General features: G+C 52.8%; 1 protein-coding gene across 1 annotated transcript in view; it reads right to left on the bottom strand.

Moving 5' to 3' along the window:
• Nucleotides 1-4,337: 4,337 nt before the first annotated feature.
• Nucleotides 4,338-26,776, bottom strand: part of CLPTM1 (CLPTM1 regulator of GABA type A receptor forward trafficking) — a 32,684-nt gene continuing 10,245 nt past the window's right edge. Inside the window, exons 3-14 of the mRNA XM_008158367.3 lie at nucleotides 23,246-23,369; nucleotides 21,880-22,038; nucleotides 19,133-19,250; nucleotides 10,885-10,970; nucleotides 10,125-10,245; nucleotides 9,646-9,890; nucleotides 8,850-8,943; nucleotides 6,711-6,901; nucleotides 6,362-6,457; nucleotides 5,951-6,086; nucleotides 5,291-5,458; nucleotides 4,338-5,075 (exon numbers count right to left, since the gene is read on the bottom strand). Coding sequence (XP_008156589.1) covers nucleotides 4,780-5,075; nucleotides 5,291-5,458; nucleotides 5,951-6,086; nucleotides 6,362-6,457; nucleotides 6,711-6,901; nucleotides 8,850-8,943; nucleotides 9,646-9,890; nucleotides 10,125-10,245; nucleotides 10,885-10,970; nucleotides 19,133-19,250; nucleotides 21,880-22,038; nucleotides 23,246-23,369 — 1,834 coding nt within the window. The 3' untranslated portion in view covers nucleotides 4,338-4,779. The remainder of the gene's footprint in view (nucleotides 5,076-5,290; nucleotides 5,459-5,950; nucleotides 6,087-6,361; nucleotides 6,458-6,710; nucleotides 6,902-8,849; nucleotides 8,944-9,645; nucleotides 9,891-10,124; nucleotides 10,246-10,884; nucleotides 10,971-19,132; nucleotides 19,251-21,879; nucleotides 22,039-23,245; nucleotides 23,370-26,776) is intronic.

The following is a 26,776-nucleotide window of genomic DNA, read 5'->3' as shown; positions in this document are numbered from 1 at the left end:
ATGAATGTTTATTGAATGATTGGATGGATGTTTTATTCCTCCCCACAACCCTTTCAAGTTTCCCAGAGCACTTCCAGCTTCCAGGCTCAGTAACTCAGTCCGGGAATGATGTCAGTGTAGCCCCAGTGTACATCCTGAGCTGTGTGCCTGACCCTTGAGCAAAGTGCTTACCTGGGGGCCTCACAGATGCTTCATACCTCACAGGCGCATCAGAGGCATGTGATAGAACCAGGATTCCTTCCAGAGGGGAGACTGAGGCTCAAGGAGGGGTAGCCATTTGGTTAGCTCATAGTCCTAAAGCCCCCCATTCTTCAGAATGACCATTGGTTCCAACTTGGACGCCGGGCACCCTGACCACAGAATGCTACATCTGCTTGTGTAAAATTTGAGTGTTTCTCTTATCTCCATGGTCCACAAATGATTATTAGACATACAAAATAAAAAAATGAAAAATTAAAAGCCCTGGCCAGTTTGGCTCAGTGGATAGAGCGTCGGATTGCAGATCAAAGGGTCCCGGATTTGATTCCGGTCAAGGGCACGTACCTCTGTTGCCGGCTCCTCCCTGGCCTGAGCCCTGGTCGGGGTGCATGCAGGAGGCAACCAATTGGTGTGTTTCTTTCACATTGATATTTCTGTCTTTCCCTCTCTCTCAAAATCAATGGAAAAATATCCTTGAGTGAGGATTTAAAAAATAATAAAATTAAATAATTATTGGACATACACTTATTGAGCATCAGCTGTGTGTCAGGGCCTGCACTGGGCATTGGGGACACAGCACTCACCAAGCCAGGCCTGGTGCCTCTCCTGGGAGGCAGCAGCAGTCCAAGTGTGGCCCCAAGCCCTTCAGGCTCAAGTTGGAGTGCTACTGCTAGAGAGCAAAATATTGAGCAAACTTTTAAAAACGGCCAAGGGCCAGATAGCAAATATATTACACTTTAGGCTCCGAGGGCCAGACAGGTCTCAACATTCAACTCTGCCATATCGCAAAAGCACCCAGACAGTACAGAGACAATGAGCGTGGCTGTGTTCCAATAAAACATTATGGATACTGAAATTTGAATTTCGTATAATTTTCTTGTGAAACAAAATATTCTTCTTGAGCTTCTTTAACTATTTAAAAATTACACAAAAGCTGGGAAAGGCTGCATTTGGCCTGTAAGCTGTAGTCTGCATACAACAAGGGCATTGCAAAAGAGGTTATGATTGAGGGTCCAGAATCAGAGTGCCTGGGTTCAAATCCTAGGTCTCCCACCTACCAGCTGTGTGACCTTGAGCAACTGACTTCATCACTCTGAGCCCGTTCTGTAAAATGGGTCTAATAATAGGATGGTTGTGAGGATGATATGATACTAATAGCATTGGCCGGGTAGTTCAGTTGGTTAGAGTGCCATCCCGATACGCCAAGGTTGTGGGTTTGAGCCCCGGGCAGAACATATACAAGAATCAACCAAAGAATGCATAAATAAGTGGAAAAACAAATCGATCTCTCTCTCAAATCAATAAATAAAGATGCTAAGAACGGCACTTGTAGACAGCTCTTAAATGTGCTGGGCACTGTTCTAACACTTCGTGTTCTGAAACCTTGGACAATTTTCTTAATTTCTCTGCGTTTTCTCATCTGCTCTTGTAAGCGTTGGACTTAATTATTACAGTGTAATGTGTAATGGTGCCAGGCACTGTTCCAAGAGCTGGGGACAGCAAAGGACACAAAAGACAAAAGCCCCTCCCATCATGACACTGAAATCCAAGTGAGGGAGACAGATGGAAATAGATAAGCAAATACATGTCTGGTGGTGATGGCAGTATTACAGAATAAAGCAGGATATACTAGTATGGATTGAGGTTAGAGGGTACTCTTTGGGTAGGAAGTTGAGGAAGGTTCTGGGATAACATTTGAGCAAAGAGCCAAAACTGTGAAGGATCCCCTCCATTCCGGTCTCCTTGCTATCACTTGAATATCCCATCCATGAGGTGGGAACATGCATGGCACATTCAAGTAATAGCAAGGAGTCTGGAGTGGAGACTAGTGGGGAAGTAGTGGAGAGTATAGCAATGGTCTGTAAGGTGATGGGAACATCAATATTAAACTTAATGAAATAAACCACATACAGCTCTTAGACTAGAGCTTGGCTCATAAGGGATGTGGAACAGTGGCTCCCAGGAGCCCACCTGATTAGCCTCTGCCCCTTGCAAATGTCAGGTCTCACAACTGTGTGTTGGATGAATAAGTGAAAGGACATGTCAGAAATCCTCAGCCCCTTAAGGGCAGACCTGGGGGTGTCTTGGTCCCTGCTGTGTACACAGAACCCCCCAGCTCAGTCTCTCCATCAGTGTCTATGTGGGCCCATTAGGGTCCCACTTCTGGATATGTGCTTGTCAAGTCAGGACTGGCAAACGTGCATTCAGCAAACGTTCCGGCTGCGCCTCCCGTGTGCCAAGGACATGGCCGTGACCAAGACGCCCTAGCTGTCCTCACGGGGCTCAGTTCAGTGGAGAATGACTTGTCCCCAGTGATGACCCAGAGTGGACAGGGCTGGAATGTGGGACCCCAGGGAGCTGGGGGGAGGGGACACTTAGAGGAAGTGGTCAGGGAGGGCTTCCAGAGGAGACGTTAGAGCTGCCGCCTGGAGGACGCACAGGCTCAGGTGAAGAACGTTGTGCCTGGGGACGTTTCCCAGGGAGGGGAAGAGCATTCGCTACAGCCAGGGGATCATGGCAAGTTAGAGCACGAAAGATGCAACTACAGGGGTTAAGAAGTCCCCACTCACCCCCACCCCCGTCTGGCTCACCAGTTAAGACCCTGGGCTCTTCTCCCAAGGATACTAGGGAGCCATGTAGGTTCCGAGTAGGGGATGGTCAGGGTCAGATTTGTGCTTTAGTAAGTTCTCTGGTGCCCTGGCAGGATTTGTTCAGTGGTTAGAGCATTGGCCCACAGACCAAAGGATGCCGGTTTGATTTCTGGTCAAAGGCATGCATGTCCTTGGTTGCTGGTTCAATCCCTGGCCCCGGTCAGGGTGCCTGCAGGAGGCAACCAGTCAGTGTGTCTCTCACATTGATGTTTTTCTCTCTTTTACTCCTCCTCCCTCCCTTCCACTCTGTCTCTAAAGATCAATGGAAAAAATATCCTTGGGTGAGGATTAAAGGAAAATTCTCGGGCTACTGGATGGTGGTGAATGGGAGGGGCAGGACCTCAGGGAGAAGGCTGGGTGAGAATCCATGGGGCGAGAAGGATCCTGAACCAGGTGGTACCAGTGGAATTGGTGACTCCTGATTGTGGGGTGAAGCTGATGGTCTTTGCCAAAGGCTGGAGTATGTGGCTGTGGGAGGAGGGTCAGGGGAGATGAGGCCAGTGAGTCCAGGAACCCCCCGAGTTCCTAAGCTTTCTCCTAGGACACGGGGAGCCATGGAATGGTACAGAGTAGGAAAGGGAGTGGAGTGGGCCGTGGCTGCCTGAGGGGTGGAAAAGCCTGCAGTACTGCGTGCCTGTGTGCTCTGAGCACACCAACATCTTCCCCGACATGGTGGATTCCCTGCCTGGCTCTGCAGGGCCGAGTGGAGGTGAGGCCTCAGGGAAGGCCCTCAGCACCAGGCCTCCTCTCCCTGCAGTATTGATAAGACCACCCCGATCTGTAAATCTGGGAATGTGGGTACCAATCCCGCTGAGTGCAGGGACGCCCGAGGCCTGTCTCCTCACCTATGAAGTGGGTCAAAAGCCCCAGCACCCAGTTGCTGGGAAGGCCCATGGGCCATGCACTAAGAGCTTGGATGGGTCCTTGCGCTGGCAGCCCTGGGAACGCTGGGGACACCCCAACAACTCCAAGCACTGTAATTGGGCACCACTCTGAGCGAGGGTTCACCCCAACCCCTGCTATGACCTGGGGAGGCAAGCTCATAAGTTCAGAGAAGGGAGGTCATGTGTCCAGGGTCCAGGACTGCCGAATGCGGAAGCTGGGGAAATGGATCAGGCGGTGGGTGTTTGCTCATGAGGCAGGCCTGGCTCCTGTCCTGCCTGGTGGCATGAGGCCCGAAAAGAGTATGTGGGCACAGGGAGGGCGCTGAGCCTCAGCCAGCCAGACGCCGCCTCCTGGGTAAGAACATAGGTGCAGCGAGGTCACAGCAAGCAGCTTCCCCATCTGTGAAATGAGGATGGTTAGGGGAGCCCCATCAGAGGACTGGGAGAGGAAGGGAAGGGTGAGAAGGGCCTGGCCCAGGGGGCCACTGTCCCCACTTGAGCGAGTCTTTCAGCCTGCAGGTCTCCTTCCCAGACCTGGGAGAGCCGCCCATACCTGCTCTCTGAGGTGACAGAGGAAGGAAGGCACAAGGGGGGGGTTGTTGAGTTTAAGTTAAACACCCACATGAATTTATTAAATTCAGACTGTGTTAAAGGGTGGCGGTCTGGGAGGAGGGGGCTGGTCAGGGGACGAGGGACACGATGATGGATGGCCGTGGGCATCCCAGGGGGGCCCTGGCCTCTCCCCTGCCTGGCCCACCCCCTCAGCAGTGTCGCGTCGGCTTCACCATGATTCCCAATGGTGCTGGGCTGGCGGGGCGAGATGGCTAAAACACAGGAACAGACAGACAGACGGCGCCTCCACAAACCACGTGCCCTGGCCTGCCCCAGCCCCCACACCATGCCCTGGGCCCTGGCCCCAAAGGGGTCTCCTGCCGCCCCGGCCCAATCTGTCCAGGGAAAGGGCAACAGGGAGGGGAGGCGAGGGGCCTGGGTCGGCAGGGGCGGTGTCACCAGGAGCTGGAGCAGACGACGATGACCAGGAACAGTTAATCCCTTTTCTTGTCCTCTGCTGGTTTTGGAGGGACTTCCTGGGGCTCGGTGGTGGAGCTGGCCCCCTGGGTGGGCTTGGCAGGCATGGGCGTAGAGGCCTCCTCCCCGGCGGCGGCGGTGACTGTGGCAGGGTCAGGAGTGGGTGGGGATGGGAGGGCCCCTGTGGCTGTTGGGGCTTCGGCCACGGGGGCAGTTGCTGTCGGTGCCTCCCCACTCATGCCAAACTCATTCACCCGTGTGGGGTCGACGCGGTAGATCCACCGTTGGTAGAGGTAGATGAAGAAGACCACATCTAGAGGTGGGGTGAGGGGGCAGTGTGAGGGGAAGGGGCCTGTCTGGCCTACTGTCAGGGGGTTCGGGGGTCCTGCAAAGATTGGGCCTCAGGTTGAACCCCCAGGCCGGGAACAGGGCACGTCCCTGAGCCCAGGCCCCGAGTCCTGCCTGTGCCTCCCGGGCTGCAGTGGAGCCTCCCGCCGGCCTACCCGCCTGCCCGCCCACCGGGCTCACCGTCCCGTAGGCAGCCGATCCGGTACATAACGGGCATCTTGATCACAAAGGCGAACAGGTCATCGATGAAGGTGTTGAGGGCCTTGTAGGTGAGCATGCGCCAGGGCAGGTGCGCCACAGACTTGAGCTTGTAGTTGATGAAGAGCTGGGGTGTCATGGTGATAAAGCCTGTGGTGGTGGTAAGGGGACACCCGTGAGCAGAGGAGGGGGCATCCCAATCCTGGACCTCTCTGACCTCACTTCCGGCCTCCCTCCCCTCTACTCCAGCCACAATGGCCTGCTTGCTGCCTCCAGTCCCCCGGGCACATGCTACTTTAGGGCCCTTGGATGGCTCCCTCCTTTGGCATCTTTCATCTCCTCAGAGAGGTCTGCCTGACCACCATCTAGTGTGCACCCCTCACCGTGACCCCTTCCCAGTACCCAGCACGTGCTGTGAGTCGCCTGTCCACTCGGTTACTGTGTGGGTTCCCCTGAGGATGAGGACCTAAATGCACCTGACCTCCAGGGAGCCTCCCTGACCCCAGACCGGACCAGGTATCCCTTCGAGGCTCCCCATATGCCACCCCTGCCTACCCTGGGTTGTCCCTGTCTGGGGTGAGTCTGCCTCCCACACTGGACCCCAACTGTGGGCGGAGGAACGTCTGCTAAGTGCCTGCTCACCGAAGGTCAGCAGGAAGCCGTAGAGCATGCTGAGCACCCAGGAGTACCAGCCCTTGTGCTCCAGGTACAGGAGGCTGTAGACAGCGTAGCAGCCCAGGAGTGGGAAGAGGATCCACGACAGGTACCGGAATGCCATCTGTGGGGCACAGGGTGGGGTTGGCACCCCGCCTCACCCACCCACACCTGGTCTGGCAGGCCAGCCTAGGGGAATTTCCAGGTGGCTCTGGGAACTTTGGATTCAGACAGGAAGTATACATGGCAGGTGGGTGACACCAGAGGGTGTGACACAGGCCATAAAGTGCAGACCCGTCAGTTAGGAGGCAGATGCCTTGTCTCCTCCCATCACCCCAACTGCCCACCCCCCGGGACCCCAGGAGCGTGTGGTGCTTGGAAACCCTAGAGGACACTCACATCGTCGTACACTTTTGTCGAGGACTCGATGTACGTGGACTTGTCTTTGAAGGTTGGGCGGGGGAAGAGTCCTGCCACCTTGTGCTCCCGGTCCAGCTACGGGCAGGGAGGGAGGCCATGGTCAGCTGCCGTTCCCCCAGCCTGCTCCAGTCCCTGCCCTTCTCCACTGTTCCCAGTTCCCCTGCCCCACATGTGACCTGAAAAATCCCCTGATGCGAAAATCCCCTTGGTCCTGGGAGTGCAGCCGGCACTGGGAAACACCCGGGGCCAGCTCCAGGGTCTGGCTGACCGAACAGTCCCCCTCCCAACCCCTGGCAGCCCCCAAAACAGCATGGCCGCTCAGCCTTACCCGGACATCCATGACCTTGGTGATCTTCCAGAGGTCGATGAGGACCCCGATGAAGACGCTGACCTGGACCACGAAGTTGGTCTCATTGTCCAGGATATAGAGGAGGACCACGAAAGACTGGAAAACTCCAAAGAAGACGGAGCGCACGGACAGGCCCTCCAGGGACTGCCGGCTGTTCCAGAACTGGATATCTGTGCACGGGAGTCAGGGGGAAGCCAGGAGGTTGAGCCGAGTTCTTCCTGCAGCTCCCTCAGGCCCCACTCTCCTCAGACCCAGGGGAGGTGCTGGGTCACCAAGGGGGAGGGGTGCACATGACTCCCTCCCATAAAGAGCCTCTGCTTCTCAGGTGCCGCCTGAGCACTGGACAGGCAGGACCTCTGCAGCCCTCACATCTGACACCGGCCCCCAGAATGCAGTCCTTCGACTGGTGACAGTGACTGCTACCGGGTCCCAAGTGCTCACCACGCCCCGGTGCTAAGGGCTGCTCAGAGAAGCCACTTCCCTGTGGCCTCACAGCCTGGCCTGGCAGCATCTGGCCGGAAGCTGGGTCTTTGTGACACCAGACCTGGGCTGTCCACCCGGTGCCGGGTGCCTCCCCTGGCTGGGAAGACCTGGGACACACGCTTCAAAGCCATCTCCTCCAGCCCACTGCCCTGAGACCGTGAGGGAAGTGGCCCACAGCCACCTGGGGGACACACAAGGGCCCCATGCTCAGGTCTCCAATCAGAGCTCCTTCTGATGCTGCTCCTGGACCCAGCCCGCAGGGCCCAGGCCAGCCCTCTGACCCTGGGCTCCCCGAAGCCAACAGGGATAACAGCACTGGTCGGTCCCGCCTGCGCTGAGTGTTTAAGACGCGCAGCCACAGGCGGCCACCACAATGCCTGTTTCTCAGAGGCAGCCAGGCCGTGCTCACACAGGGCCGGCTTTGCACTGAGCCCTGGCCATCCACCTGCTCTGGTTCTGATTCTGGAACTCCCCAACACACTCGGCAGGCTCCTCTACTCCCCCATCAGACCCTGAGGTTTAAAAGGGAAATTCATAGAAACCCCCCAATCCTGACCAGGGAGAATGGCTCTGGTGGGGGTGAGGGGATCCAAGTCCTGTCCTAGACCAGGGAGGCAACAAACATGGGGTGTAACGCTGGGCTCACCCAGGGCCCACCCCTGCTGTGTGGCCTTGGACGAGTGACCACCCACTCTGAGCCTTCATTTCTCATCAGGAAGAGGGAAGCAGTCGACCCAGCTCCCAGTGAGCAGGCAGGCTTGTGAGCCGGCACCTGCCCAGGCACAGGAGTATGTCACAGGCTACGGCCAGGACCCGCTACCAGGAGGTGGCACTTACTGTTCAGCTCTGACGTTACAATCTTCAAAAGGTAACTTTTTTCTTTTCAAAAGGTAACTCTTAATCTTGGCAATATTGTCTTAATAATAATAACATTTATTACTACTGCCCCTTCCAGAGCGGGCCTCCTTCAGATTGGGGTTCTCTAGGAAAGGAAGAAGTGGCCGGCAGGGCCTAGAGGATGAAAGTGGGTGCTGGAGCCGGCTGCCCGGGTCCAAATCCTGGCTCTGCCAACTGGGAGCTGTGTGACTGCAGGCAAGTTACCTAACCTCCCTGAGCCTCTGCTTCATCATAAGCATGGCGGTAACAACAGGCTTCCTCATGGGGCTGCGGGAATGAGGACACTCAGAACAGTGCCTGCCCCATGGCCAGTCCCCTCAACCCCTGGCCATTGCCACTGTTGGCCTTTGGAACGTAGGGGCCTTCCAGGGACTGAGCTGTCGCCTTCCCATTCGGGTGGGCCCTATCCGCTCCACCCTGAGGGGCCTTTCCCAGCAGACAACCTGCTGGGCAGGCTGATGGGAGCAGCTCTGGGGCTTCCCTGCTCTGGGCCTCGGAGTTCCCCAGCCCAGCCCCTCCTGCAGCACCACACCCAGTAGATGGAAGTTTCTGGACTGGGAGTTTGGGGGCCATCATCCTGGCCAGCTCACTAGGCCTTTGGAGAGTGGGGCTGAGAGACCCCCAGTAGGGAGAGGACCTATGGGTGAGGAGGGAAAGAGAGAGGGGGCAAGCCTCCTCTGGTACCCTCCCACCCCCAACCCCCATGGCCGCTCACAGGCCCCAGGGTCCCTCCCCTACCGTTCTTGAAGGCCAGGAACTCAAAGACACTGTGGACGATGGACACGATGATGGTGAGAGCCAGCAGGTAGGGGTTGGTCTCTAGGAGGGCAACCTAGAGGTGGGGGTGGGGGAGATGCCTGTGAGCGCTGCCATGCCCTTGCTGGGGGGCCAACCTCTCTCCTCCTGGACTCCCAGAAGAACCTGCTCACAGACCTGACCCCCAGAACTACCCAGAGAGGGAGTACGCATGATAGGCAGAGATGGACAGATGGACATGGAGAGGCAGGCAAGTGATGGAGAGAGAAAGAAACAGAAGAGAGGAGAGAGACAGAAGACAGAGATGGGGAGAGAGGCAGAGTGACAGAGACAGATGAAGGGTCAGTCGGAGTGAGGAACAGAAACCCAACATGAAAGACAACCCCAGGCAAGCACAGCCGAGTCTCAATGGCATAGACATAAGCAGAGAAAGATGGCGACGCCAGGAGTGTTCAAGGACACAGTGACAGAGAGCAGAGACATCAAGCCAGAGCCCAAAGTTGGGGAGAAATGGGCTATGGCACAAGATCAGGAAGGGGCGGTCCGGACTCAGAAGGCCTGGCCAAAGAAACAGAAAAGCGGACACAAGGAGGACCACAGAAGCCTCAGGGAAGGGATCCCCAGAGCCAGCGAGGGCTGAAGGAGGGCGGGCACCTGGGAGGTTGTGAAACTGGTCAGGGAGCACTGGCCGGAGGTCCCCAGGCCGCGAGCCTGACCCACTTCCCCTTCCCCTCCTGCAGCCCAGGAGCGTGCCGGGAAGCCCCCACCCCCACCTCACCTTCACTGAGTCCTGCTCCTCGTCTGACTGCTCGTACAGCTCATCACCCAGGAAGTTCCAGGGTGACTTGGTGCTCTGGGCGGCGTAGAGCTGCCAGCGCCAGAGAGAGAGTGGGCAGAAGGAGACGCGGAGCGGCAGGCTGGCCAGGCTCTCGTTGATGGGGTAGTAGTCCTTCTGCAGGTTCCAGTAATCGTTGAAGTAGATGATGGGGTAGTAGTCACCGCTCACGGCGTCGAATTTCACGTCTGCAGGCAAGTGGGGCAGGGGCACTGCTCAGCCTGGGCTGGAACCAGGGGAACCCGCAAGGGTAGGGAGACCCCTTAGGCCTTCCAGAACAAAGGTGGGATATTCAGATGGGCCCCCTGACAGACACTGGAGGACAGGGACAGGGAAGAAAGGGGTCTTTAGGCAGGGGTGGGACAGGGTGGAGAGCTTGGGTAGATGGAGACAGGAGAGCCAGAGGGGGCTGGGGGCCTCACACTGGTCCAGGGGCGGAGGCACGCTGCCCTTCACCCACGGTGTGTGGTCGTCCACAATGTTGATGGTGATGTTGGGGTGCCAGTGGGAGATCACTTCTACAGGCCCATAGTCCTCGGCCCTCTGAGGGGAGACAGGGGGTCATGGGGCTCAGAGGCACCTGCACCTGAAGGCTCCCGTGACAATCGTGACAGCAGAAGAGCAGCCACTACAGTGACCGTTGGCCAGCCACATGCCAGCCTTACAGACCCCACACCCTGGACCCCCAGCCACCTGACGGGGGGAAACCCAGGCCTGCAGATCTGATGGGACCATATGCCAGGCTGCAAAGAGGGCCACTCACGCGGCGCCTGCCGGGACCACCGCACAGAGAGGAAGATTCTTGGCACCCAGCACAGGTTAACACCCTGGCGCCCCTAACCCACCTGGAAGAATGGGGGCGATACTCTGCCCAGCTGGACTTGGGTCTGACTGCCTGGGTGAGAATCCCACACTGCCATTTCCTGGCTCTGACAGTGTGGGCAAGTCTTCCCACTGAAAACACGAACAGTGATGGGACCCACCCTCGCCGGAATCCTCCCATGCCCTGAGAGGCAGCTCAGCTTCCTAGCCCCATTTTGAGGAAAACTGAGGGTCAGAGGGGCGAGGAGACTCGACTGAGCCCCCACAGCAGCTCGGTGGTGGCGCCAGCTGAGAGCCCGCATGGCTGCTGGGCCGCGAACAGCCTGACGCCCCCAGGACCCAAGAGCTCCGCTCCTGTACCTTAATCATTTCTGGATCGGCTTCTGTCTCCCCTGTCAATAGGTTCTTGGTTTTCTGAAACCGCCGGCGCTTGTATTTGTTGATCACTGTGGAGGGGGGCGGGGAGAAGGGGTGGATATGAGACCTGCTCACTGGTCCTCCGGCTCCCACTGTCCCAAATGCCAAGTGATGATGACGCTGACCGGCAGGCCTGAGCTGCCTGCCCTCTCAACGCAGTCCCCTTTCCCATCTGTACAGTGACTCGCGGCAGAAACACGGAGGCTTTCTGCTCCAAACCTGCTGCGTGGTTCCCAACAGGCCCGTCCTCCAATCCAACCACAACTCCCGCTCCAGGCCCCAAGGCGAGCCAGCCCCGGCGTCCCCTCCTGGAGGACTACAGCCACCTCCTCGGTGGCCTCCTGGCGGCCGCCCTTGCCTCCTACGACCTTCTCTATGCCGGGCAGCCAGCGCTTCTTTTAAACCAAGTATCTGAACTTGCCCTCCGGCTACTTCCGAACCCCAGGCAGCCCCTGCGGCCCCCGCAGCGCACCCTCATGCCCATGCTCGCAGGCCCCTCCGACCTCTCAGCCCTTCCCCCTCCCACCCTCGTCCTCCTCACGCCCCTCTCTCCTCACACGCGCCAACCTGACACGTACCCACCATGCTGGGAGCTTCCTGTGGCTCTCCTCACCCTCACGTCCCTGGTCAAATGTCCCTCTTCCTAGGGCTTCCCTGCGCACCCCTGAAGGAGCCTCCAGTCGTGCTCCCTGCATTGTGCACTCCCTTCACAACATTCCCTCCGCCTCCAATTCCCCTGCCCTTCGGTGTGCTTGCTGTCTCTCCCCTCAACCCGTCTGTGAGCCCCAGGAGGGGTGGGCCCATCTGGACACTGACATACCCCGCACGGGGCTGGGCCCAGTGACGACCCGTGGAATACACGAGAGTAAACAGGCGAGCTGCGGACAGTTCAGAAGGCCCGGAACCGCCAGCGTGAGAAATCCTTTGGGGCTGCGAACCCCCAGCCAAGAGCAGCCTTCATGTCCTCTTGCAGAGGCCAGGCTGGCCACAGGCTCTCTGCCTCCCCGCCTTGAACCGAGCCAAGACTTGCCAGGAGGAAGGGGCTGGTGCTTGCTCAGGCCTGATCTCCTCACCTCCACCCCGCTTGGGTGCTTTTCAGCTCTCCCGATCCTGGGCCAAGATGCAGTCTGCCCCTCCTGTGACTTCTCCATCTTGTCCCCGAGGGGCAGGGAGAGATGGGGAAACGGGAAGGGAGCTGGTCAAGAGCGGGAGCCCTAGTCTCACAGGAGCGAAGGGACGTTGGAAAGCTCTGTCACTTCCCGGGCCTCGTCCCTCCTCTGGAGAACGGCAGGACCATTGTGAAGTGGCTCTGCTCCACAGAGCCCAGCCAGGAATGTCTCTGCACGTCACATATACACAAGCCACCGGGCCGGATCCCTCGCATCCACTCAGAACCAGGGCTAGAGGCTTCTGAATTCTACACACAAGCTCATGTTCAAAAACATTTCCGGAACGGGATTAGGCTTTCAGCCCAGGGCCTGCTGCTCTGACGGCAGCACAAATACCATCCCAGCACTTCGACCAACACAGGTGAGACCTTGCCCCACGTCCAGGGGAGCAGTCAACACCCCAGGGTGGGCATCCTGAAGAATGAATTCCGGGGGGACACACTCCGCTACTGTTGCATTCCTGAGAGGCTGACGCGGGAAGGGAGGAGCCGGGCCCAGCCGGGTCCCAGAGGCCTGGAGGAGGCGGCACAGGGGAGAGGCTTTGGCTCAGGGGGAGAACATTCTACAACTTGGCAGCACCCACACGGATTATAACACAAGATGGACCTGGCTTCTGTGGGAGGAAAGAGCCACCTTTCCTCGGAGTAGAAGCTTCTAGAAGTGCGGCAGCCACAGGGTGGTCACTGGCCACGGGAGGCTGCTGAGCACTGACAATGTGGCTGACCCGAGCGGAGGGGTGCTGTGAGTGCAAAACACACCAGATTCTGAAACTTAGTGCAGAGGAAGAGAAAGAATGTAAGGTAATCTTGGTGACTTTTTATACTAATTACATGTTGAAACGACAATATGTTGACCTCAATAAAATTACTAATGTTAATTTTATACTTTTAGGGGGTTTTGTGTGTGTGTGTCTTATGTGGCCACTAGAAAACTTAAAATGACTCGGTGGCTGGCACTACATCTCTAGGGGACAACTGCTGTAGAGGACTGAGTGCTGGCCCTGTGGGGGAGGGGGCTGTTCTGCTCCCACACTCTCATTCTTTGCCCTGGAATTGGGTGGCCAGCTCCAAGGGGTCCCAGCGGTGGGGCAGCCTGGGTGATCCTGGTGGGCCTGCCAGGTCCACCGGCTGCATTCACCTGTCACAGTGACTGTGACCACCACCTCACCACACAGCGACAAGGATCTCCCTTACCAAAGGCAAACCCTTAAAAAATATGGCATCAGTGAGGGTAAATGAGATGCAAGCCAGCAGCCACCCGACTGGGTCTCATTTAAGACAACCTCTGAGGCGTCAGGCACATCCACCCCAGGCCCCTGACGACCCCACTTTTGGGGACATGTTCTTCAGGACAGCCCGCAGGCCACACCTCCTCAGCTCACCTTCGCCCACCCCTTCACAGGTCCCGCCATGCGGAAAGCAGCGGGCTCAACATCCACAGAGCACATTCCAGACACGCTCACTTACCAGCGCTCAGTACACATGGGGCGCTGGGGTACCAACTTCTTGTTCAATCCAGTGCAGGTAAGCTTTTTAAATCATGTGTTTGTTTGGCTTATGTTTTAAATATATAAATTGTAAAAATATACCATATCAAGCCTGTCCAATCATGACTTTGTATCACTTCCAGTTCTGCCAGCATGCCCCTAACACTTCCTTGATGACAATGACATCTCTGGATGTGGAGGTGGGAGAGGGGGGTGGGTTCTGAGACAAAGTCAATGAGAAGGGCCACTCCTCAGTGAGTCCAGTTACACTTACAACTTAGGGAGGGAATAATCTGTCTACCTACCCCTGACATTTTCCCTCACATTTGAATTATTCTTCTATTTTCCCCCTAAGGCTTTCCTCTATTTCTAGTTCCAGTGTAAGACCTCATCCTAAACTTCTTAACTTCTGAAGAAAAATCAAAATGTGCTCAAAGACAAGCTCCCCAATTTTAAACCTCCGCACTCCAGAAACCTAAGTGATTTAATCATTGGTTGACCCAAAGCATTCTTTGTTTCTTTTCAAATGTGATGATGATTCTTCGTACATTTCCCTTTTCCATATGGGCAACGTTGGCTTTTAGAGTATCAGTGGCCTCGCTCCCAGCTTTGAGGCATGCAGCCCTATGGGCTGAGCACACAGCAGTGGTTCCCAATCTTTCTTTGGCCATGCCCCACCTAAGCATCTCTAAAATCCTGATGCCTCCCTGTGACATATAATTCTTATTATTCAAAAAGTGAGCTCCTATTCCCATGGAGGAAGCCTAAAAGGCCATTAACTTGGTCTAAACAAGCTTCCAAAGGACATGGCATCCATGAAAGAGAAAAATAAAAGGACCAAAGGATAGGTGAAATACTGAGGAAGAAATCACTAAGAAATTGTTTAAAAAAATAATAATATGAAGTGATATAAAAAATAGCAAATAAAGTTTCAAATAATATAATAGAGAACTGAAATGCATAAATATGTCACAATATATTTTTTTATACTAGAGGCCCAGTGCACGAAATTCGTGCATGGGGTAGGGGTGTCCCCTCAGCCCGGCCTGCACCCTCTCCAATCCGGGACCACCATGGGGGACATGCCTCTCGTAATCTGGGACTGCTGGCTCCTAACTGCTCGCCAGTCTGCCTGCCTGATCGCCCCTAACCACCTCTGTCTGCCAGCCTGATGGCCCCTAACTGCTCCCCTGCTGGCTTGATCGCCCCTAAACGCCTCTGCCTTGGCCCTGCTCCTGGGACCCAGGATTCCCTCCTCCAGCTGGCCGCAGGCACCCGGGAGCCGGGCTTCCCTCTCTCTGGCTGGCCACAGGCACCTGGGACCCAGGCCGGCCGGCATCACAGGGGACAGTGGGTGGCTTCACCCAGGCCGCAGCCGCAGGCACTGGCGCCTGGGACCACGGGGCAGGCAGCTTCTCCAGCTGGCTGTGGCCCAGAACCGCGGGGCAGGCAGCTTCTCTGTCTCCCGGGCTGCAGCCAGCTAGCTGCAGGCGCTGGCGCCTGGGACCTTGGGGAGGGCAGCTTCTCCAGCTGGCTGAGGCCTGGGACCATGGGGCAGACGGCTTCTCCGTCTCCTGGGCTGCAGGCGCTGCTGCCCAGGACCACCGCAGGGCAGCTTCCCCCAGGCTCAGTTTTGTCAGGAAGGACATCCGGATGGTCGTCCAGAAGACGTCCAGTCTAATTAGCCTATTACCCTTTTATTAGTATAAATTGCATATGAGGCCCCCTAGAACCATAAGAAATGCATAAAATTTACAGTTAATAACTCATTCTCGAATTGCCCCCTTAAAAATCAAATTGGGCACTGGCCAGTTTGGCTCAGTGGATAGAGCGTTGGCCTGCAGACTGAAGGGTCCCGGGTTCGATTCTGATTAAGGGTACATGCCTGGGTCGCAGGCTCGATCCCAACTAGGGAGCATGCAGGAGGCAGCCAATCCATGATTCTCATCAATGATGTTTCTATCTCTCTCCCTCTCCCTTCCTCTCTGAAATCAATAAAATGATATTTACAAAAAAAAAAAAAAAATCAAATTGGCCCAGCTGACGTGGCTCTGTGGTTGAGCATCGACCTATGAACCAGGAGGTCAGGGTTCAACTCCTGGTCTGGGCGCATGTTTGGGTTGTAGGCTCAATCCCCAGTGTGGGACATGCAGGAGGCAGTGATTAATGATTCTCTCTCATCATTAATTTCTCTCTCCCTCTCCTTCATCTCTGAAGTCAATAAAATATATCTTTAAAGAAAAATCAAACTGCCCCCCTGTGGGACATGCGCCCCACGCTGGGAACCACTGTTCTAAGCTCTTTTCCCTTCCAAGTTCTTTCTCGTGGTCCCTACAGAGAGGGCACGCACCACAGAGCAGAGAAGCTGTAACTGTGAGACTCACCTGCTGAAGTTCCTCAGCAGTGAGTGTTATTATCCCTTTAGGTTTCTCTTCAACTTCCTATCTTTCTCAGGCGGCTCCACAGCACTACCCTCCACTAATGGCAGGAGGATGGCAATTTCATCTGCTGACTGAGCCGGAGGAGCTGACCTTCAAGCTTGACATATTCTTATTTTTCTTCGGAACTTTATTTTTATTGTTGACACGGTTACAGATGTCCTCATTTCTCCCCCACCTTGGTCCACCTCCACCCAAGCTCCACATCTTTTTCTTTTTAATCCTCACCCCAAGATATGTTTTTATTGATTGTTAGGGAGATAGAAAGAAACATTGATGTGACAGAGAAACGTCGATCGGCTGTGTCCTCTACTCGCCCCAACGGGGGATTGAACCTGCCACTTGGAATGTGCTGACTGGGGATCGAGCCCACAATGCTGGTGCACGGGACAGTGCTCCAACCAACTGCACCACCGATTCAGGGCGGGACATGTTCTTGAGGAACAGCCAGTACCACCTGATCTGTGACATCGGCCAAGCCCGGATGTCGTGTTTCTGTCTCATTCCACAGCCACAAAGCTTTTGTTTCTTGTGGCACAGAAATGGTCTCTGAATGAATTCCTGTTATTTCAGCACTTTTCACAAAATACAACACTTAGACCTGGCACCACCGTACCATCCCTCCCGAGATCGCCAGTCCAGGGTCCCAGCCGCAGAGACTGGGCTATTTTTATATCAAAATAAGAAAGACCTAACCACAAGAATAGAAGTGTGTCTGTTACCATGCCACACACAAAACAGCTGGATAGACCAGCACCAAATTCATAGGAACAAGAAATGAAATTGAGATGGAGCTAACAAAATTTGCTGGTGAAACTCAAGTACAGGGAGAGATTCCTATGACAGCCAATTAGGAGACAGTGGACTCCGGGACAAAGACACAAAGAGTGAGCAAAAAAATGCCAACACTCACTAACCTCATAGAAAAGGAGAAATTAGACAGGAAAGAAAAAAAAAAACTATGTTCATTGTGTGGTTCAGATGTAAATAAGAACCACACACTAGTCCGGCTGGTGTGGCTCAGTGGTTGAGCATGGGCCTATGAACCAAGAGGTCATGGTTCGATTCCCAGTCAGGGTACATACCTGGGGTTGCAGGCTCTATACCCAGTAGGGGGCTGCCGGAGGCAGCCGATCAATGATTCTCTCTCATTATTGATGTTTCTATCTCTCCCTTTCCCTTCCTCTCTAAAATCAATAAAAACATATTTTAAAAAAAGAATCACACACTCAATCATTTGAATACTAAATGTTAGTCTAGTCAAAATTATGTTAATGTGCTAGGATTTCCTCTTCCAGAGTAAGAGGTCAGGAGGTAATATCTAAAACGGAAAAGCCAAGAAATTGAGGTAGCAACTTGTTATTGAGAGCCTTGGGGATTAAGGAACAGAAGAAACAGCTAAATGAATTTGAAAGCAGTTGCCTGTGGGGGGTAGGAACTGGGGAAAAAGGGACTGATGAGTCTCACTGTTTTGTTTATTATTTGAATTTTAAACCATATACAGCCTGGCCAGCGTGGCTCAGTGGCTGAGTGTCGACCTATGAACCAGGAAGTCACAGTTCGATTCCCGGTCAGGGCACATGGCCGGGTTGTGGGCTCGATCCTCGGTGTGGGGGGGTGTGGGAGGCAGCCGATCGATGATTCTCTCTCATCACTGATGTTTCTGTCTCTCTCTCCCTCTCCCTTTTTCTCTGAAATCAATAAAAAGTATATTTAAACCATATACAGTTGGCCCTTGAACAACATGGAAGTTAACTGTGCAGGTCAACTTCTATGCAGATTTTTAAAAAGAAATAACTATTGTTTTTGATCTGCGGTTGGGAGTCCATGGATGTGAAGCGCTAACTGTATGCACTGATCTATGCCATCTTATAAAAGGGACTTGAGCATCCTCAGATTTTGGTACTCACTGGGGTGCTGGAACCAATCCCCCAAACATACTAAGGGACAATTAAGTTTTGGGGAGTAAAAAATTATACAAAATAAAAAATGAAAAAAAAAATTTACACATTTTCAACTGTGTAGAGGACTGGCACCCCTAATCCCTGTGTTATTCAAGGGTCAACTGTACTTCTAACAAGAGGAAAAAAAAAATAATTTAAGGAGATGCCCTGGGCGAGAAAGTATTTTAATATGAGGCTGTGTCATAAGCCACAAATGGCCATCCCTGACCCAGGGCTTCTCATTGGTGACTCGCAGTCCCATCCGATAGGGATTCACTTGGTGGGCACCCAGCAAGGATGAGAATAGGGGACCTTATCTAGTCCCAGGGCCCTCAGCATCTTGCCTTCGAAAATAAAGGGCACTGCTCAGAGGTGTGTGTCTGAGAATAGAGGGCTCACAGCAAAGCCACACAGGACCCATCTGAACAGGTCACCTGGGACACAGGCACCGTCCCACAGGGCATCTCAAGGGTGACACACGTGTGCAGTGCCCATTCACGCGGACTGGGCTGACACCGATGCGATTAGAGGTCACACTGAATGAAACAAATTTCAAAGGGCCTCCCGTCTCCCTGTGCTCATTAAATCAACCCACTGTCCATGCACAGACTATTATTAAGCATTTACTTCTACCAAGCCAGGTGCTACACAGGAGCTGGCCCATCACCTCCCCTTCCAAAGTCCTCTTATCCACCTGTTCTTTCTTTCTTACTTTAAAAAAAAAAAGTATATATTTTTTAAAATATGTTTTTATTGATTTCAGAGAGACAGGGAGAGGGAGAGAGAGAAAAACATCAATGAGGAGAGATAATTATCAATCGGCTGCTTCCAGCACGCCCCCTACTGGGGATCGAGCCCACAACCCAGGCATGTGCCCTAACCTGGAATTGAACCATGACTTCCTGGTTCATAGGTCAACGCACAACCACTGAGCACAACAGCGAGACCCACCTGCTCATTCTAAGCCCACTGCTCTCATGTCTGCCTGAGGGGTGTCTACAGAGGCACAAAGGATGGGCCTCCAATCCCAGACTCCCTGGGCGCAGGGTTCCTGCCAGTCCTTGTGGACCTGGGATTCGAGGTCCTTCACTGGCTTGGGGCACCCAGGCTGCCAGCTGCCTGGACAGTGGCCCTGAGCTGCGGAGACTGACTTACTCCGAGACATGTGGACTGTGGCGAGCCGGCGATACAGGGCCTTCTGCCGGGGATCTGGGTGGAAGCCACTCTTGGTGAAGTAGACGTGGATGTAGATGGAGCCATTCTGCTGAACGCTCTGCAAGGCGGGCCAACAGAGAGAAGGAAATGCTGAAGCGCCTCACGACATACGCCCCCAGCAGATTCCCCACCCCCCAGTTCTCCGGCCAGGCAAGCAGTGTAGCTAAGTGGTTAAGAGCAAAACACTGGAGCCAGAGAGACTCAGCTTCAAATCCCGGTTCTAGCACTTCCCCACGCTGAGCCTCTATGCCCACCCGCAGGGTGCAGGTCATGAGAGCTGAGGGCACAGCAGTGCAGTCGGGATTATCCCAGAGCACCTGGCATGTCACTCAGGCACGAAGTAGGAGCTCAATAAATGACCTTAATTCATTCAACAGTAAAACCTGGGGTGGGGGTAGGAGGGGGAGCACCAGACCCTGCTCTGGGTACTCCAAAAGGTAACTGCCTAATCCACTGGGTGCACATTCCTACAACACACAGACCTATTGCAGCGGTCGTGTTATACCCATTTTCCAGAAGAGCCCACTAGGGCTCACACAGAGAGCTTACATAATGTGCAGTGAATGGATCTGAACCCAGTCTGTGGGCTCCTTTGAGGCTCTGCCTCTCACCATCTACGTCCCACCGCTCTGCCCGTACCTTTCTTCTTCCAGATCTCCAGGCGGGGCATTATGCTCACGCCCACCACATACAGAGGAGAACACTGAAGAGGGGTGGCCACCTGCTAGGGCACATCTGAGCCCTCTCTGACTGTGCAGAGCTGGCTTCACTTGGCCACACTGCATCCTCCTCGCTTCCCTGCCTCTGAAGTCCACCTCTGTGTTCATCCTGTTTTTGTTTTTTATACTGTTTTAACATCTTGGAGGACATAGCTAGCTGGGTAGAGACTGCCCCTACTAGCTAATTCCTACAGATAATAGACAACTCCCCTGCCCAGGAACAGGCCTTTTATATGCAAACCAACCAATCCCAAACCCACAGCCCCACCCACGCCCTCCTAAGCTGTTTCCCTACCCTCCTAGTCTTTCCTGAGGAAACCCCAGTAGAGACTCTGGCCTAGGCTTCCCCTCTCACTCCTTCTGCTCCTGCACAAACTTCCCCATGTGGCCCTGTGTTACATGTGCTTCCCCATGTGGCCCTGTGTTACATGGCGCCGCCCACCTCGAGAAATGTAATTAATTCTTCTTTCAATGGCACTGGCCTCTCCGTGTCATCAGTCAGCGCCATAAATTAAAATCAGGTGCAACTGAGATACCCTCCCACCTCAAACCTGGGAAGGAGGGTCAGATCCAAGTCCTTGGGGTGGCTTTTGCTGCCAGGCTTGCTGCCCCTCAGGCCAGTGGGGACCTCAGGGAGGGAGGGGCCTGGGTCCTGGGCAAGAGTCTGGTGGAAGCCATCCCTCAGCACAGGTTGGCCCATCGGCCTCAGAAAGACTGTCCACACCGTGTCCAGCCACCCCCACAGACCAAGACAGAGACAGAGCAGACATGACCCCTTCCCCCTCAGGAGGCCAAGGAGACCTGCTAGAGAGACATAAATGAGTGTGCAGCCCCAAGGAGATGGCAACGTCATTAATGCAGCAAATTCACTGATTGTTCAACATTCTGCACCCAGCCCCATGCTGAAGAGAGCTGGGGCACAGCGGTTAGCAAGATAGTCCCAGCCTTACCCTCAGAGGGCTCACAGTCCCATGATGGGGAGAGACCCATGTCCAGGAAGTGACAACCCCCCGTGTGGGCAGGGCTTGGGTGGGAGAGCCCAGAGAGGGCAGCTGCCAGAGCCTGAGAGTCAGGAAGGGCATCTTAGGGGAGGCAGAACTGGAACATGGGGCTGCCAGCATCCACAGCCAGAGAGCCTGAGTTCAAATCTCTCATTAGCTCTGTGACCTTAGGTGGGTCACTTTAGCTCTCTGTACCTCAATGTCCTCATCACTGGAGAGAAGAGTTCCCACTTTATAGGGTTACTGGCAGGTTTACACTAGTTGGCCTACCTTGGTGCCCTGCACAAAGTAAGTGCTTAATCAATGTTAATTGTTATTTTCAAACTAGAGGCCCAGTGCATGAATTCGTGTGTGTGTGTGTGTGTGGGGTGGGGGGGGTTGTTCCTCAGCCTGCAGTCTGGGAGCCTTCGGGGAATGTCCCCGCGGGGAGCGGGCATAACCCACAGTCTGACATCCTTAGCGCTGCTATGAGGGAGGCAGGCCGCTATATTCGCCAGCCGTCAGCCCGGATTGTGGCTGAGCAGCACTCCCCCTATGGGAGCTCACTGACCACCAGGGGGCAGCTCCTGTGTTGAGCGTCTGCTCCCTGGTGGTCAGTGCATGTCAGAGAGACATGTCGTTCAGCTGTTTGGTCGATTTGCATATTACCCTTTTATTATATAGGATTGGGCTGCCTGACAAACTAGTGATGACTGGACACCCCCAAGGATAATTAGTAATCTTTCACTGGTTAAAACCACAGAAATACACGATCCTAGGCCAATTCCAACTCCATCCACACGGAGATGTGTGGAGGCCATGGCCCAGAGACTTCTGGGACCTGCCTGTGGCCATGAAGCATGTGAACTGAGGGTACAGCCAGGCTTGGAGCCTAACCTCCAGATCGCAGGACTGGGAGTTGGTTCATGGAAAGGCCCTTCCATGCAAGGTGAGCAGCCTGGGGGCCAGAGCTCAGGAGCCGTCCCACCTGTGGAATGTCGAGCTCAGCAAAGTGCTCATAGCAGCCGTCTGAGTTCTCGCCGCTAGTCCAGTCGCCATACACAAGGTCGTGCTGCTCCCAGAAGAGTGCTGACGTGGCGTTGAAGTCTGTAAAGTGCTCGTGCTCTGAGATGTACACGTGCAGGTTCTGTTGGGAGAAGTGGGGAGCTTAGGGTTCCTCATTAAGAGCCCCTGAGGTTGACGGGTAAAGAGCAGGTGAAGAGCTGTGGCAGTGGTCAGCCTACTAATATGAATAACTTTGACAGTTAAAGAATGGCCAGCCTCACCCGGCTGGCATAGCTCAGTGGCTGAGCATTGACCTATGAACCAGGAGGTCACGGTTCATTCCCGGTCAGGGCACATGCCCGGGTTGCGAGCTCAATTCCCAGTGTGGGGTGTGCAGGAGGCAGCCGATCGATTGATATTTCTCCCTCTCTCTCCCTCTCCCTTCCTCTCTGAAATCAATAAAAATATATTAAAAGAAAAAAGAGAATGGCCAGCTAGCAATTAGAATTTGGGGTTAGAAAGGATCAAGACCTCCCTGAATTATCTTCTCCCTTCTCAGCCTCTTACGGCCTTCCCAGTCAGAGCTCTGCAGGCTATGGATAAAGCACGGTCAGGATCTGCAGGAACATCAGCCACTACCGAGAACACAGGGAAGCCATGCCCCCAAGAACTCCCTCTCTTCTCACGTCCGCGTGGCCATCTCTGTCCAGAGCCCTGAAGGCCCACAGACCAAGAACAGCTGAGCCGTGGTCACCCCGCTGACTACAATTCTGGGAAACTGAAAACATTGATGTGAGAGAGACACATCCATTGGTTGCCTCCTGCATGGGCTCTGACCGGGGTCGGGGATCAAGTCTACAACTGAGGTACATGCCCTTGACCAGAATTGAACCCAGGACCCTTCAATCTGCAGGCTGACACTCTATCCACTGAGCCAAACCAGCTAGGACTCCCTTTGCAACTTTTTTTTTTAAATTGTCTAAAGTTTTACATATGTCTCCTTTTTCCCAAATTGACCCCTTCCCCTTGCAACTTTTAAAGCCTGAACATACTGAAACAAAATACATTAAGGACTCGGCTAAGATAGTTTTTAAACAATTGAGTGACTCATTGGATGTTCCTCTTCCCCAGGGATAGAAACCCCACAAAACCAAAAGAATTTACTTTTCCCTTACTGGTGTCACTTGAGTGACAGGTTTTATGTATTATGGATAGACCCAGAGTTCCTCAGCTCTGGACCCATTCACAGACCTGACAGTAACCAGGAACCAGATCACTACCCATGTCACTCCCCCACACCCTCCCTGGCACTCTCATCTCCCTTGTCTGGCTTCCCAGCCAGCAGTTACCATTAAAGTGTCTTTGGGGAACAGGTTGCGGCTGGCGACGCGCGGGGCTCCTCCGGGGCCCACTTGGTCCTGAGGGGCCTGCCCTCGGCGGAACCAGCTGCTGATGGCCCAGATGATGAAGATCCTGAGGAGGGAAGCAGGGCAAGTGATGAGTCCCTAAGCCTTTTCCTTCCGACATGGGTCCACCTGACCTTCTTCTGACTCGCACCTGCTGGGGCCTGACCTGGGGCTGGTGGCCAAGGATGAGAAGGCAGTCACAGGGCTGGTGAGAGATAGGATGCCCTCAAAGGCCATGTCTGGGGAGAGACCCAGATGCCACTGTCTGCTAGTGTGGGGGGCCTGGCACTGCCCTGGTCTCCATGCAGATCCCCCTCACCAAGTCCTCCAGAAGCTCCTGGTGACCACAGGGCACAGGAGCTTGGACCCTTGAAACCTCAGACCTAGAAAACAGTCATGTCCCAGTCCACTGGAATCCCAAAGTGAGACAACCCAAAAACCTGTGCTAGCCCAGTGTTTTACAAGCACAGAACCTTAGAAAGCAACGTAAGCAACATTTCAGAAACCTCACCTGAAAACTGGAGAGGCAGATAGTAAGTAATAAGTTAGTTCTGATTTTGTTGTTGTTGTTAATCCTCAACAGAGGATATTTTTTCCATTTGTGGAAGGGAGGGACGAAGGAGGAGACAGAGAAAAATATAGATATGCGAGAGACACATATCAACTCAGGGAAGTAGTCAAAATGCGGAGACAAAGAAACAGGTCACAAATGAAATAAATGGAGGAAAGCAAATGACTGGATATAGAGTTCAAAACCATGGTTATAAGGTTTTTCAAGAATTTTCTAGAAAAGGCCGATAAATTTAGTGAGACCCTCAAGAATATGAAAAAGGACCAACTAGAAATTAAGCATACACTGACTGAAATAAAAATAATATACAGAGATCCAACAGCAGACTAGAGGATCCCAAGAATAAAGTCAAAGATTTGAAATACAAAGAAGCAAAAAACACCCAACCGGAAAAGCATAAAGAAAAAAGAATCCAAAAATATGAAGATAGTGTAAGGAGCCTCGGGGACAACTTCAAGTGTACCAACATCCGAATTATGGGGGTGCCAGAAGAAGAGAGAGAGAAAGATACTGAAAACCTATTTGAAGAAATAATGACAGAAAACTTCCCCCACCTGGTGAAAGAAATAGACTTACAAGTCCAGGAAGTGCACAGAACCCCAAACAAAAGGAATCCAAAGAGGACCACACCAAGACACATCATAATTAAAATTCCAAGAGCAAAAGACAAAGAGAGAATATTAAAAGCAGCAAGAGAAAAACAAGGGAGCACCCATACGACTATCAGCTGATTTCTCAACAGAAACTATGCAGGCCAGATGGGAGTGGCAAGAAATATTCAAAGTGATGAATAGCAAGAACCTACAACCAAGATTACTCTACCCAGCAAAGCTATCATTCAGAATTGAAGATCAGATAAAGAGCTTCACAGATAAGAAAAAGCTAAAGGAATTCATCACCGCCAAACCAGTATTATATGAAATGCTGAAAGGTATTCTTTAAGAAGAGGAAGAAGAAAAAGGTAAAGATAAAAATTATGAACAACAAATACATATCTATCAACAAGTGAATCTAAAAATCAAGTGAATAAAAAATCTGATGAACAGAATAAACTGGTGAATATAATAGAATCAGGGGCATAGAAAGGGAGTGGACTGACAATCCTCGGGGGAAAGGGGTGTGGGGGTGTGGGAAGAGACTGGACAAAAATCATACACCTATGGATGAAGACAGTGGGAGGGGTAAGGGCAGAGGGTGGGGTGGGAACCGGGTGGAGGGGAGCTATGGGGGGAAAAAAGAGGAACAATTGTAATAATCTGAACAATAAAGATTTATTGAAATGGAAAAAAAAAAAGAATGAATACACAGCCCTAGCTGGTTTGGCTCAGTGGATAGAGCACTGGCCTGCAGGCTAAAGAGTCCCAGGATTAATTCTGGTCAGGGCATGTGTGTGAGGCAACCAATCCATGTGTCTCTCTCACATCGATATTTCTCTCTGTCTCTCTCTCCCACTTTCTCTGAAAATCAATGGGAAATATCCTCGGGTGAACATCAACATGAATCAATGTGTGAAAGGATTGTGTCAATACAGTAATGATGATGACAGTTATCTTAGGTGACTTTTACTTTCTTCTTTATGCTTTTTTTTTTTGAATTTTTTTCTAATGTGCCGGGGTTCTTTTCCCAGCCTTACAAAGGGTTTAGCATTCTGGAGAAAGGGGCTGCGCGTAGATGATTAAGAAGGAGTCCAGCCGAAACTGGTTTGACTCAGTGGATAGAGCGTCGGCCTTCGGACTGAAAAGTCCCAGGTTCAATTCCGGATGTACCTTGGTTGCAGGCACATCCCCAGTAGGGGGTGTGCAGGAGGCAGCTGATCAATGTTTCTCTCTCATTGATGTTTCTAGCTCTCTATACCTCTCCCTTCCTCTCTGTAAAAAATCAATTAAAAAAAATATATATATATATATTTAAAATTATTTTTTTAAAAAGGAGTCCAAAGATAAAAGATAATTTTGAAAGGCATTGGGGGTCAGAGGAGCTTCAGCTAAAGGGAGCTAAAGACTCTACCTTGTCTAAGGACCCCATGGTATTCATTAAACACAATTTGTCCCAAGGCAAGGTGGAAATATATACTTCAAAGGGTAAGGTTTCAAAGGGTAGAATACAGAAGCATTATCAGTCTGGGGAATAGCCTACAGCTGTTTAGGTGTTTGGCCAACAGGAGGCATTAAAATGCCCTGAGCTGTCTGGCAGCAAACTATTATCCTATTCAGGTTTGGGGGAAGTGCCGTTTAGCCATATCCAACAGGTAAACTACATCTGACTCAACCCTGTTGAGCTCCCCAAGTTTCACCAACCTTTTGGTGAAACTCTTGTAATTATTAAATGCTGGAATTGGTTCCCGGCACTAATGAAGAAAATAAAAGCCCCAAAACAAAACTACACCAGATTGATAGTTGTTTCCCAATATCCATCTTCCCCTTCTTCCTTGGTAAGCAAACTAAATTTTAGCAGGACCCCTTGGCCAACCAGAAAAGAGACAATTCCAGCCTTACTTACAGTTGGGTAAAGATACAAGGTAAAGTTCTGGTCAATAAAATGAAAAAACAATGTGTTATGTTGAGTTTTTGGAAAGTGTCCTTAATGAGAAAGAACATCCCTCCTTGATTTCATCCCTCCCACCCCCGGAATATGGATGTGGTGATTGGATCTTCAGCAGCTGTCTTAGGCCCTGAGGTATAGGGGCAAAACCTAGCAACGGTGGATCAAAAAACAGGGAGGAGTCTGGGTCGCAGCAGACTGCAAAATTCTGGTCTGCTTAGTCCACCCTAGTATATGAGCGAGAAATAAATATCTATTGCATTAATTCAGGTCTCTCAGATACAGCAGCTGTGTAATTATTATCTGAGACAAGTACTTATTAATTACAGGTATAAAAACCTATATAGCAACCTACGGTAGTT

The sequence above is a fragment of the Eptesicus fuscus genome, chromosome 21 (genome assembly GCF_027574615.1).
Source record: "Eptesicus fuscus isolate TK198812 chromosome 21, DD_ASM_mEF_20220401, whole genome shotgun sequence".
Taxonomy (NCBI): domain Eukaryota; kingdom Metazoa; phylum Chordata; class Mammalia; order Chiroptera; family Vespertilionidae; genus Eptesicus; species Eptesicus fuscus.
Note: the sequence above shows the minus strand (reverse complement) of the source record. Positions and strands in the feature narration are given on the sequence as shown.